Here is a 12041-nt window from a genome sequence, read left to right as displayed (position 1 = left end):
TATACGTATTGAAGAGGTAATTAGTTCTCTAGAAAAGCTTGGATTTGATCCTCCTATCACCAAAGGGTTGAAGTTGCTATTTTATATAGAGGCGCACCGAACCGTTGGGATCGGAACGGATATCGAAACCCGAAAAGAGTTCCAGGTGGGCACAGCAGTAACGCCAGTTTTTAGACGGGATGGTTCATTTTGATAATTTCAAGGGAGTTAATTGCTGAATACAAGAACATGCAAGCAAATATAGCAAAATCCATGTTCAATGTTCAAGAGTGAAGTAGTGAAGTACAAGCATCGGACCCGGCCTGACGTTCCTCACCGGGCGGCCCCGATCTGGAAGCTGACTAAGACGGCAAAATTGAAGAGAGTTGTTGGGACGGAAAAAGGTGCTTATCACCTTCAACGTACCATCTCCAATTCCCTCACAAAATGCTCTTCCGTGCCGCGGTCCGTCAGGCTGCGCCTTTGAGGCGCCGTGCCTTCACTCCTCTTGCCCGTCGCACTGTTACCACCGACGCCGCTTCCGCCAACGTCGAGAGCCCGATCCCGCAGGTTTGTTGAGCCCTATCCGGAAGCACTGAAAAACCTCGCCCGAAGGTTTCCGGAGTTTCAATTGCTAATGATTGTGCTTGCGCTTGAACAGGAGGATGATAAGCTATTCACTGTCCGTCTCTCCGATGAGAGCTTCGAGACTTACGAGCTCGACCCACCCCCGTACACTCTCGAGACCTCCAAGAAGGAGCTCAAGCAGATGTACTACGACATGGTCGCAATGAGGTACGATAGCACGATGGCAGATGGTTTGAACTAGCTGCTGACTGACTGCTTGTTCTTTTGCAGACGTATGGAGATGGCCGCCGATCGTCTGTACAAGGAGAAGAAGATCCGGGGTTTCTGCCATCTGTCGACCGGACAGGAAGCCGTCGCCGTCGGAATTGAGCACGCCATCACCCGCATGGACAAGATTATTACCGCTTACCGTTGCCACGGTTTCGCCATGATGCGTGGTGGTACCGTCAAGTCCATCATTGGTGAGCTTCTCGGTCGCCGTGAGGGTATCGCGTACGGCAAGGGTGGTTCCATGCACATGTTCGCCGAGAACTTCTACGGTGGTAACGGTATCGTCGGTGCCCAGGTGCCCGTCGGCGCCGGTCTGGCCTTCGCCCAGCAGTACAACGAGCAGCCCAACACCTCCATCGTTCTCTACGGTGACGGTGCCTCCAACCAGGGTCAGGTCTTCGAGGCATTCAACATGGCCAAGCTGTGGAACCTCCCCGTTCTCTTCGGTTGTGAGAGTAAGTGGTTTATTCCCAGGTCTTTACAGCCTCAAAAACCGACAGATGTACTAACGTTGTGTTTCCTCTAGACAACAAGTACGGCATGGGTACCTCCGCCTCGCGCTCCTCCGCTCTGACCGAGTACTACAAGCGTGGCCAGTACATCCCCGGTCTGAAGGTCAACGGCATGGACGTCCTTGCCACCAAGGCTGCTGTCCAGTACAGCAAGAACTACGCCATCACCGGCAACGGACCCCTCGTCCTAGAGTACGTCACCTACCGTTACGGTGGTCACTCCATGTCCGACCCCGGTACCACCTACCGCAGCCGTGAGGAGATCCAGCGTATGCGCAGCACCAACGATCCCATCGCTGGCCTCAAGCAGAAGATGCTCGAGTGGGGCGTCACCTCCGAGGAGGAGCTCAAGGGTCTCGACAAGACCGCCCGTGCCAACATCGACGCCGAGGTCGCCGAGGCTGAGAAGATGCCCTTCCCCGAAAACACTGCCCGCAACCTCTTCGAGGACATCTACGTCCGTGGCTCTGAGCCCAAGTGGATGCGTGGTCGTACCGTCGATGAGACTTTCTACTACTAGATTGTTTTGCCCTATAGGCACTTCTGTGCATCATGGAAGAGCTTTTAATCGTTGTGTGAAGGCTCGGGAAGGCATTCTTGAGTCGTTCTATCATTTATCTGTAATTTAGCCCGATGACTATTTTCTCTTATGTTTGTTTACTTGGTTTCTGTTCTAGAGTAGAGAGCAATTGCCATCGGCTGGGTCCTTTTCAAGTTCAGTGCATCAAATTTTAGGAAGTAATCTTGCAATGTCTTCGTCAAGAATATCAAGAAAGTAAAGACTTGGGTAGAAATATCAGCCTTCTCGTAGATACATATGCAGGCACGCCGTCCTTCGCAGTCGATAATGGGTATCATATCAGAAAGAAATAGAAAAAAAAAAATAGAAGGCCACACAAGCCATGTCTGGAGAAAAAGTGCGAAACTAAGACTCCATCTGCATCAAGCAGGCTCCTGTCTCAACATCTCAAGAATCAAGTCCTGGGTCCGCTGCACAGAGTCCAGCTTTTCTTCCATGGCAACACGCTCGCGCTCCAGCTCACCTCGAAACTGGGCCTGCATCTCCTGCCGGAGCTCTTCCTTCATTTGCTCGATTTGAATGTGAGTGAGACCTTGCGCAGGCTGTTGCTGTAACGCGGGCTGTACTTGCGAGTGCTGTGATTGCCGGGGAGAAGCCAGAACCGATGGTTCCGAGGCAGCCTGCACCAAAGCCGAGATCACGGGTGAGGCGGCACTCGGGTCTATACCACCACCCGATGCGGCGTCTAGGTGTTTGTTGAGTTTCCCCAGGGTTTCGAGGACGGCTGAGACCATATGGCCATCGGATTGTGGGACTGGTGGTGTGGACATGGAGGGCAGAGGTGCGACTTGTGATGTGAGTTGTGGGGTTGAGAACATATTCTCAAACCCTGGTGGTAGTTTCAGTGAGGTGGCCGCAGAGACGGGGGTGGAAGGTGATTCGAGGAAATGGGCGGGTGGTGCAGGACCAGCAATTGAGGGAGAGGGCGTAGGGCTGGTAGCCGGGAGGGTAGCATCACCAATGGTATTCGCGACAGGCTGGTGCAGCATACCCATCATTGCGGCGTTGACATCAGTCGGGCTAGTGGCAGATGACCCAGGCAGGCTCCGCCATGAATCCTGGTCTCCGTTTTTGGAATTCTGGCGCCAGGGCTGCGGCTGTCTACGCTTCTTAAGCTCATCCCGCTTTGCAATGCGCCGGTTCTCGGCTTCTTCCCACCGCTGCCAGGTCGGAAGCCAGGCATCGACGGCAGCGAGCCATTGCGGGTTCATCAATTCCTCGGCCGTTGAGCCGGGTGCGTTTGAGCCCCGCTGTCGCTGGTCCTCAAGGTACTTGATGCGCTGTCTTGTGACCATTTCTACTTTGCGCCGCACCGAGTGCCACGAGTATGAGCGGCCCTCATGTGTGCGCTTGAACTCGGCGGCGATGGATATCCACCACTTGCACAGATTACTGCGGCTGCCGAAGGTGTCTGCGTTTTGGTTGCAGATCTCGAAGAGCGCTACCTCTTCTTTGGTCGTAAGACGTCTATGCTGCCGTGAAGTGTCGCCATCGAGCTCATCGTCACCGTTGTGATTGCGCTTCGTGCCTCTGTTAGTGGTTGATCCCGACATCAGCCTTGACCCATCTCCTTCGCTGGTTTGAGCTACGCCCACCGGCATCGGCGCATAGTATAGATCGCTTTCGAGGATGTCTCCTTCGCGTGAATCACTTCCAGTTATATTTGCCCCTCCAGGTGTCTCTTCGCTGCTCTCTGATGCGTTATCGGTTGTAGGTGGATTCCTCACTACCACGGACACGGACTGGGAAGCTGGGCTGAACCCTGCGCGCAGGCCCGATGGTACTGTTCCGAAGGAATTTTGTGCAGGAGGGTGATATGAAGAGCGGCTGTATTCATGTGGTTGAATGCGCGTCATGAGGACAGCAGCTTGCGCAGTAGCAATAGCAGTAGCCGAGCAGTCGCTGTGGGAGATCAACAGTGCAAGTTGTGTGGTGTATGGGGTCCAGGAGGTAGACTCCTTGGTTTAGTGTAGTCATCAATAGGGTGACAACCTTGAAATGGTGAAGCAGACCAATGCAGACTTGTCCTTGTCGATCTGTGGGGATAAAGATAAAGCTGCGATGGATTTCACCTGAGGGTTTTCCGTGAGGTCCGTGCGCCAAGCATCTATTAGTCTTGTAGAGTATGGGAATGAGCTTCAATTGGACAATTTAACAAATTAGTGATGTCTAGTTTTTATCTAATTATATGTAGTCGCTGAATTATATACTTTCCGTGGGATTTTTAGTATGTACTCAATGGCTGCACATTTATATATTCGCGATGTATATATCGGAGTCTCGACCACCTCTACGTAATTTCCACAAATTTTATCATGTCCGTACAACTTCGTGAGGCTCTAGTATCTCATGGAACTAGAATCTAACAGTACATCGAGAGCATCCTGTTCGACATAATATCCACCCATAATAAGCAGGCAAAGTAGCTTGGTCTACTCAAGGATTATACAAAGGACAAGGGAATCTACAGCGTGAAACAATAGCATCAATAATATATCCATTTACAACACATCATGGCTATGGTGGTACAGGGGGCGGAGCTGACACAAAAAGCTCCAAAGAGAAAGCAAAACAGGAACCAACACCATGGTCAACATGATCCAGAAATATGCAGAAAGGGAGGAGGGAGAGCTAAGCGCCCACTAATACACAGATGAGAAGTTTAGGGGAGGGAAAATAGTAGAACATTAGAGACAAACGAGGAAGGGACAGGTTAGGCAGAGAAAGACAGGCCAAATCGTATCCTCTACCACCGTCTCCTCAGGTACCAGCCATAAGCCGGAGTGGCAATGGACTCGCCGAAGGGAGTGGGCACCTCGGCGGCACCGGGGCGGGCCACGGGATGGCGCAGGTACACGGCTGCACAAATGTTCTGGTTGACCTCAAGGTAGCGCGGGATGAAGGCAAAGGCAGACATGTATTGGCGTGGTTGCCAGGGGGTGGAGTAGGTCTTGCTGTTGTCGAGAGGGTTGTCGCGCATTTGAGTAAGAGCGCGCTTGAGGGTGTCGAACTCTTCGTCGCTGAGCTCCGAGGCATCGACATCATTACCGAGCGTTGCCTGTGCGAAGGCCTCGGAGAGCTTGTCGCTGGCTGTGGCTTCTGAATCTCTCTTGACGGAAGCCACTTCCTTATCTCCCTTGTCGGATGCGAAGGCGTCTTCTGGACGGGGTTTCACATCCTTCTTTTCTGGCTTCTTCTCGCCTCGCTTGGCCTTGAGCAGCAGGGTCAGCTGGGAAAATTGGGCCTCCAGGCTCTCTGCGAGGATGGTGCTGGACTCGGAGCGGGACAATACGCGGCGGACAGCTTGTTGGAAGCCGCGGAGCTCCTGCTTGCGCTGGGGCGCGAGTGTTTGCTTGCCGGCAGACATGACAGCCTTGGCCTGTGCCATAAGCGCCTTGAGAGTCTCCTTGGTATCTTCCTTTTCAGTCTCCTTGGTATCTTCTTTGGCGGTCTCCTTCGACTCCGCCTCAGCCTCCGGTGCGGCCTCGGCTGCCTCGGCTTCCGCTAACCTCTGTGCCTTAGCCCTTCTCCGACCCAATCGGCCGTGACGTCGCTCGTACGCAGTCTTCGTGTGACCAGTAGCGTACAAGACGCGATCTGGCTCGACCTGGAAGAGGTCACCGGGGTTAAGGAGGTAGCTGGGGTGTTTCATCTAGTAACACAAAAGCGAGTTAGTAACCAACGAATCAGTGGCTTCCCACATCGCATCATACCTTTTGCCCGTTAACAGTGACCGCTCCGTGGATGACGAACTGTCTCGCCTGCCTGGCACTGCTAGCAAACAGAGCTCGGAAGATGGCCACATCTAACCGGCGCTCCAGGGGCGCAAAGGTCATGTTGGTGTAAGGTGTAGGACGCGTCTGGTAAGCGGGTTTTCCACCCTTATCAAGCCCTGAGCCTCGACCGGACGAGACTAGGGAACCGTCATCGGCGGCCAAGTCGGATGCATTCATGGGGATAACACTGCGGATGCGATGGTTGAACATGCGTTTCCACTGTCCCTCGCGGACTTGCTCGCCGTGATAGGCACGGGAGGCAGCCTTAGCAGACCATTTCTGCTGGAAGAATGTGCGATTGGCGGTGGGTGGGCTGCGGAATCGTTGCATGTTATACAGGTTGTATTTGCTCCATGATTGACGGATTTTCTGAACGGTGTCTTGTTAGTCTTTTGGAATTGGGGAAATCAAGTTTAGCAGAAGAGACATACGCCTTTCGACAACGTGTTGGTTGCTCTGTTTCTCATTATGGCGACTCGGTAGACACAATGCTGTAGCAAATGATATGTTATCCAGTCCAAATTGGCCGAGTCTCAAAACTTCAGGGCACGTGACTGTCAGGAAATTGATGCCTCAAACATAAGGAAGGAATTACTGGGGGAGTATATGTTTGCCTCGTTTGCATGCTATGTAAGGGGTACCACTTGCTGATTGGTCAATCAAATCTCGCTTAATGCCACCGCCCTGTCTGAATTATGCCACCGCCCTATGGGAGGTGTATATATAGGTCCCTCTGCACCGGCTCTTCCTCTCCTTTTTCTTTCTTCTTCATACTTACCTTGTTTGGGTGACCGTGATCAATAAGACGTGTTACCACAGGCTGGTCCCTGCATTGCACAGCGCGGCGGAACAGTCTGTTCAATGGCATCCGTGTCATTGACAGGCGTATTCTTTGGCACCTCCATTCGTGGAATATTTTCTTTTCATCAATTCTTGAGCCAGTGGCACGAGGTTGGAGAAGAGGTCACCCCGGTTATATTTACGTATGATTTAGAAGTGAGCACACCTAAGCTTTCTTAGTTCTTTCCTCGGCTTCAATATCAATCCTTTCTAGTGAAACATGTTGCCATTATTATAGTCCCCTATGTTGTTGACCTTGTGCAGCACGCTCTGCATAGAACCCCCCTCAAGAAGCTCCCCTAGGAAATGTCTGACGCGTCGTGCGGTGACCACAATGTCTCCAGCCCCTGTCCTAGATATGACTGCTCCATCACCTTACTGCCTTTCCTGGTCCCTTGCAGCCCTTTTTTTAACCGCTGAGAGATGAAAATCCGGTGAAGCATTGGGAGATGCATTACCCCTGCAAATGTTGCCGCTCATATTTGTTCGATGTCTTAAAACCTCTCTTACTACGGAGTAGAGCTACGTGTACTCTGTAGCTTTTCCTTAATCTCTTGGATGCTTGAAAAATATGAAAATGAAATTGTTTGGTATATTGTAAAGAAACAAGCTAGTAACTCCAGAGAACACATCACGCCGTGTTAAATGCATACAAAAGTCCCAGTCGTACAACGTTGAACATCTCCCCTGTCATCACTGTGTCACTCTCTCCTAGAACTTGGGAACGCCTCCGCTAATGACTCTGCTTCTTGGGGATTAGTCCATTCCTCCAGTAGCTCGTGCGCCATATCCACGGTTTCATCATCGATGCCCGCCTCCAGCACGGTCCCATCACAAAACGCCAAGCGAGTTAACACAACGAGATGTTTCTGTTTGCTGCCAGACACACACGCCAGCTTCTCCTGCATATTGATCAAGGGGCCATGTTGCCGCATGACCCCGAAAATCAGCCGCATAAGGCCATTGACTAGCGCAACACGCAGGTCTGACTCTGGCGGGGAGGAGTAAAGTGCATCCAGCTCATCGTGCATCGACCGGAATAAACGAGCGAGTGCATTTGGGTGTAATGCGAGGATCGTACTGGCATGCTTTTGGGACGAGGCCATAGGGTTGAATGCCAGCGACTCCAGCAGCAGTAGGACCTCGAGCCGCATCGCACAAATGTCGTATGCGGTGTATGGCTCCACACCTTCGTCCGGTGTCGCAGGTTCGCTCAGCATGTGCGTGAGGCGATCCACAATCCATTTTTGCACGTCCAATTGGTCCTGGTCAGAGGTTCTGATTGGACCAAAGGAGTCTGCGCGAATACTTGTTGACAGGAGGTTCATCAAAAGCACAATGTCACCCAGTGGATGTGACGGGTGCAGCATCACGAGAATGAACGAGATCCGGATGTTTTGCCAGAATGTCTCCATTGCACTTTTGATGTGCAATACTCCGCAGGCGATTTGGTAAAGTAGACGCATGGCCCCAGTCGAGTCGACTAGGGGCTGCAGATCTGATTGTGGTGTCTGTCGAGTAATTCGTTTATCTCGTGATGCCGGGGCGTACTTGAAGCGAGGAACTGCATTCACCTCCACGGTGTCTTGCAAGACTCCAACTAGAGGCGTGATCAGTTCGGAGAGTGGGACGTCATCCGACATCAAACTATATTTTGTGATAGCTTCAAATCGGGGGATCGGCTCGTAGAACTTCTCATTGATGGCACGCTGCCAGAGCGAGGCAATCGTTTGCGTATATTCTAATACGTAGCTGCTCGGGTCGACACGAGCCATGACCTCCATGACAATGCTGGACATGGGTCGATGCGGTTCCGAGGGAAACGCAAGCCTGGCCATGGCTTCGAAATCAGTTTCTTGGTTGGGATGCGTACGGTGGCTCAAAAGTCGCATCATAAATCGTTGATTGCGACCCGCCTCTGCAGACTTGCGCTTCACCTCGTCGACTTCCGCCGGAGTATCAGTCGCATCCGTCATAATAAGCTCCACACCAGCAGGATTCAGCTGTAGTGGCGCAGGGCCATCCTGGCTTGATTGCCGTTTACGTTTTCCTGGAACCGTCGGCGTGGCTCGCTTGGAACGCGCTGCAGACTTGCTAGGCGATATCATGGCGATTTCATCATCGTCAAATCCATCGCGGAATGGAAGCACCCGGGACTTTCGAGGAGTCACTGGGGCTTCCATCTCGCGATGCTTGGATTTGTAGTTCCGTAGCTGGTAGGCTTCATCCACGAGGTCTTGTTGAAGAAATACATTCTCCGTCGCTAATACCTTGCCTTCGGACATGGCCGCCTCAACCTCTTGCTTGTGTTTCGCCATTTCCTCGGCCATGGATTTCCGTAGAGCCGCTATTTGCCGATCATAGTCTTGTGTCATCGTTGTCTGCTTTCTTCGAATGATCGATATTTCCCCGGCTTTCGTTTCCACTTGCATCTTCGCTTCGGCTAGCTCCTGTAACATTTGTTCTCTCTCTTGCTCCATCTATAAAGGTTGTTAGGGTTTATACAAAGAAGCATTCATCTAACCCACCTGCACCAGGCGTGCATTGATCTCCGCGGCGACGTTCCCTTGCCCATAGTAGTCGTCCACATCCATGGCATCGCCCAGCTGCTCGTTGACTGCAAATCTAGGATCCGTGGCGAGTACATGTTGGCCATGCGGAATGACATGCGGGTTATCCACATTATCGTACACCTCGGCCTCCAATTCCCCCACCTCCAGTGTATTGTAGTCGTTCGTTAACCCGGTGTGTAAGCGAGGCGGCGGTCTCAGCGATCCAGCATTGTTGTTTAATGGCACTGCTTGAGTGCGTAGCACCGGGTTGCTGTTTATGGGGTTTGGGTGGTACTGAGAGGCTGACGCCTGAGTTGCTTGGAATGCATTCTGTTCCAGCTCATACAACGTCCCCGGTGGCAGGGAGTCGAACTCGTCGGAGCCGTAGTCGTCGTCGTCGTCTTCCATGCCCCCGCCATGAATGGACTACCAGAGGGAGTTGACGCGTTCTAAGTTCACCGAGGGCTTTTGATCATTCTCGAGTTCGAGTCGTTCCGAGGTTGAAGAGAAAAAAGAGAGAGAGAGAGAGAGCACGGCAGTTTAAAGCACCTGGATAACAACCCCTGCACATCCAATTTCAATTTCTAGTCACGAACGTAATATTTGAAGGTCAAATAATGATTGATTCAATTAATAAACCCGAATAATACACCAATTATAAAAAATACAAGCAACGAAAAAAATAAAAAATAAAATAAACACGGGGCTGAAGCTGAAGCTGACCGCTTTCGGTACTTCACATGAGCTCATCAAGTTCTAATCCGATGATCTTCTTTCGCTCTCTGCACTCTCCACTTCTACCGCCTAGATTCTGTTCCCGGCCCCCTTTTCTACATCATGTCGAAATCTCGCCGTAATGTTAGGTTTCAACACCGGTCAAATGATGAGCGACGCCTCAGCGTGTCCTCCGACGTCAGCGATGCACCCTCAGAACCCACTAGCCCCAGCAAAAATGGCAACGGGTCCAAACCATCTACAATAACTGAAGAGGTCAGTTTTAAGTGCAGTATGGAGTATGGCCTCGGAATCTAGGTCTGACACGATCTTCACTTCTAGAATCCCCCTCAGTCCGAATATGAGAAGAAAAAGCAGACCTTCATCACCCGGACGATATGGACTTTTGTGATGATCGCCGGTTTCTTCGTCGCCCTGTTCTCCGGTCACATTTATATTATTGTCCTAATCACCGGCATCCAAATCATCTCGTTCAAGGAAGTCATCGCTATCGCCAGTATCCCCAATAAGGAGAAGAACTTGCGGTTTACCAAATCGTTGAATTGGTACTTCCTGGCGACTACTATGTATTTCCTATACGGAGAGAGCGTGATCTACTACTTCAAGCACATCCTGCTTGTTGACAAGGTGTTGCTTCCATTGGCGAACCACCACCGCTTCATCAGCTTCACACTTTACGTCATGGGTAAGTTTCTCGACTGTTCCCCTTTTACTCCGCTAATCCCGGTTGATAGGATTCGTGTTCTTTGTCGGATCTTTGCAGAAGGGCCACTACCGATTCCAGTTCACCCAGTTTGCTTGGACCCATATGGCTTTGTATTTGATTGTTGTCCAGGCTCACTTTGTCATGAACAACATTTTCGAGGGCATGATCTGGTTCTTCCTCCCCGCTGCGCTGGTCATCACCAATGATATCTTCGCATATGTCTGCGGTATTAGCTTTGGAAGGACACAACTTATTCAGCTCTCCCCGAAGAAGACTGTTGAGGGATTCCTTGGCGCATGGGCCTGCACCGTTGCCTTCGGTTATTTCATGACCAACTTGCTGATCCGTTACAAGTACTTCATCTGTCCTGTCAACGACCTGGGCTCGAATATTCTGACCGGTCTGGAATGTGTTCCGAACCCGGTCTTCACGTCGCAACCTTACTCTCTTGAAATCTTTGGCCTGGACAAGACCTTCTGGGTGGAACCCATTCAGTTCCACATCTTGGCCTTCGCCACTTTCGCTTCGCTGATCGCTCCGTTCGGTGGATTCTTTGCTTCCGGTCTGAAGCGCACTTTCAAGATCAAGGACTTTGGCGAGTCCATTCCTGGCCACGGTGGTATCACTGACCGCATGGACTGCCAGTTCATCATGGGCTTCTTCTCTTTCATGTACTACCACAGCTTCATTGCTGTCTACAAGGTCAGCGTGGGCGACATCATCGAGACCGCCATCAACGGTCTTACGGTTGATGAGCAGCTCGAGGTCGTCCGTGGCTTGGGCAAGTACTTGTACAATCAGGGTGCAGTCTCAGAATCGGTATGTTTCCTTGAACCAATTACCATGGTCATCCTGCTAACCTCTTTCAGATTCTGGATTGCCTTGTCACCGAGCTCAAGCGTCGATGAACTTAAATTGTCCGGCATTCAGATTGAAAAACCGACCCAAATTTATGACACTCATATTTCACTTTCACTTCCACCTTTCGAGGACGACCTTTCAACCCCGCGCTTCACCCCCTGCAACTCTCCTCCAATTGCTTCTGCTGTGCCGACGACCTGCTCTTCTTGCTTCTTGCTTCATTCGGGACTTTTGGGTTCACCGAATATGCATGCAAGCCTTAATGTGTGCGTGCATGATATGTACATACATGCGCCCCGCTCGCCTCACCCGCCTTTCAACACGGCACACCCAACAAAATGGCCCGTGGCAAGGGCTCTCTCTAATGAACCGGTGTGAAGAGCGAAAATCTTCCACGCCGGAGGCACGGGGATAACTTTTCTTCTTCTTCATTGACGGCTGTTTCCCTGTACTTTTGTTTAGTACTCTTTTTTTCTCTTCTCTTCTCTTCTCTTTCTGATTGATGGGCCCTGGACTGAACCTAACTTTGATGACTTGTGTTGCTCGGTCCATCTTGACCTGGAGCTCTGCTATATTCCCGATTCGTGGAACGGACACATCCCTCTACAGAAGTGGTAGAAGAAGGGGGATGAGGGGACATAT

General features: G+C 51.3%; 5 protein-coding genes across 5 annotated transcripts; 2 read left to right on the top strand and 3 right to left on the bottom strand.

Annotated features, from left to right (window-relative positions):
- Positions 1 to 426: 426 nt before the first annotated feature.
- Positions 427 to 1869, top strand: N7471_009641 (pyruvate dehydrogenase (acetyl-transferring) subunit E1 alpha; the record flags this gene model as incomplete). The annotated part of the gene is made up of 4 exons (XM_057282360.1): positions 427 to 549; positions 641 to 774; positions 838 to 1292; positions 1364 to 1869. The coding sequence occupies 4 exons, from the start codon at positions 427 to 429 to the stop codon at positions 1867 to 1869; spliced, it is 1218 nt and encodes a 405-aa protein (XP_057133243.1).
- Positions 1870 to 2291: 422 nt separating this feature from the next.
- On the bottom strand, positions 2292 to 3785 carry N7471_009640 (uncharacterized protein; the record flags this gene model as incomplete). The annotated part of the gene is made up of 1 exon (XM_057282359.1): positions 2292 to 3785. The coding sequence occupies one exon, from the start codon at positions 3783 to 3785 to the stop codon at positions 2292 to 2294; it is 1494 nt and encodes a 497-aa protein (XP_057133242.1).
- A 613-nt stretch (positions 3786 to 4398) lies between these two features.
- Positions 4399 to 6199, bottom strand: N7471_009639 (mitochondrial 37S ribosomal protein uS4m). The gene is made up of 3 exons (XM_057282358.1): positions 6137 to 6199; positions 5643 to 6074; positions 4399 to 5581 (listed from the first exon to the last, which is right to left on the bottom strand). Exons 1-3 carry the CDS (start codon positions 6170 to 6172, stop codon positions 4676 to 4678), a joined length of 1374 nt encoding a protein of 457 aa, XP_057133241.1. The 5' UTR covers positions 6173 to 6199; the 3' UTR covers positions 4399 to 4675.
- A 1047-nt stretch (positions 6200 to 7246) lies between these two features.
- N7471_009638 (uncharacterized protein) lies at positions 7247 to 9505 on the bottom strand (the record flags this gene model as incomplete). The annotated part of the gene is made up of 2 exons (XM_057282357.1): positions 7247 to 9025; positions 9074 to 9505. The coding sequence occupies 2 exons, from the start codon at positions 9503 to 9505 to the stop codon at positions 7247 to 7249; spliced, it is 2211 nt and encodes a 736-aa protein (XP_057133240.1).
- A 429-nt stretch (positions 9506 to 9934) lies between these two features.
- On the top strand, positions 9935 to 11446 carry cds1 (phosphatidate cytidylyltransferase; the record flags this gene model as incomplete). Its single annotated transcript, XM_057282356.1, has 4 exons — positions 9935 to 10087; positions 10154 to 10517; positions 10567 to 11357; positions 11408 to 11446. The coding sequence occupies 4 exons, from the start codon at positions 9935 to 9937 to the stop codon at positions 11444 to 11446; spliced, it is 1347 nt and encodes a 448-aa protein (XP_057133239.1).
- Between the last annotated feature and the right edge of the window lie 595 nt (positions 11447 to 12041).

This window comes from Penicillium samsonianum (assembly GCF_028829775.1).
Source record: "Penicillium samsonianum strain IBT 33392 chromosome Unknown utg000005l_segment0_segment0, whole genome shotgun sequence".
NCBI lineage: Eukaryota > Fungi > Ascomycota > Eurotiomycetes > Eurotiales > Aspergillaceae > Penicillium > Penicillium samsonianum.
This window is presented reverse-complemented; position numbering and strand designations above follow the sequence as displayed.

Excerpts from the sequence above, each read along its gene's own strand:
- N7471_009639 (XM_057282358.1), bottom strand. The coding sequence starts at position 6,172 with ATGAGAAACAGAGCAACCAACACGTTGTCGAAAGGC. Across the intron at positions 6,075-6,136 it reads CCAACACGTTGTCGAAAGGC|AAAATCCGTCAATCATGGAG; the intron begins GTATGTCTCTTC and ends GACACCGTTCAG. Across the intron at positions 5,582-5,642 it reads TCACTGTTAACGGGCAAAAG|ATGAAACACCCCAGCTACCT; the intron begins GTATGATGCGAT and ends TTGTGTTACTAG.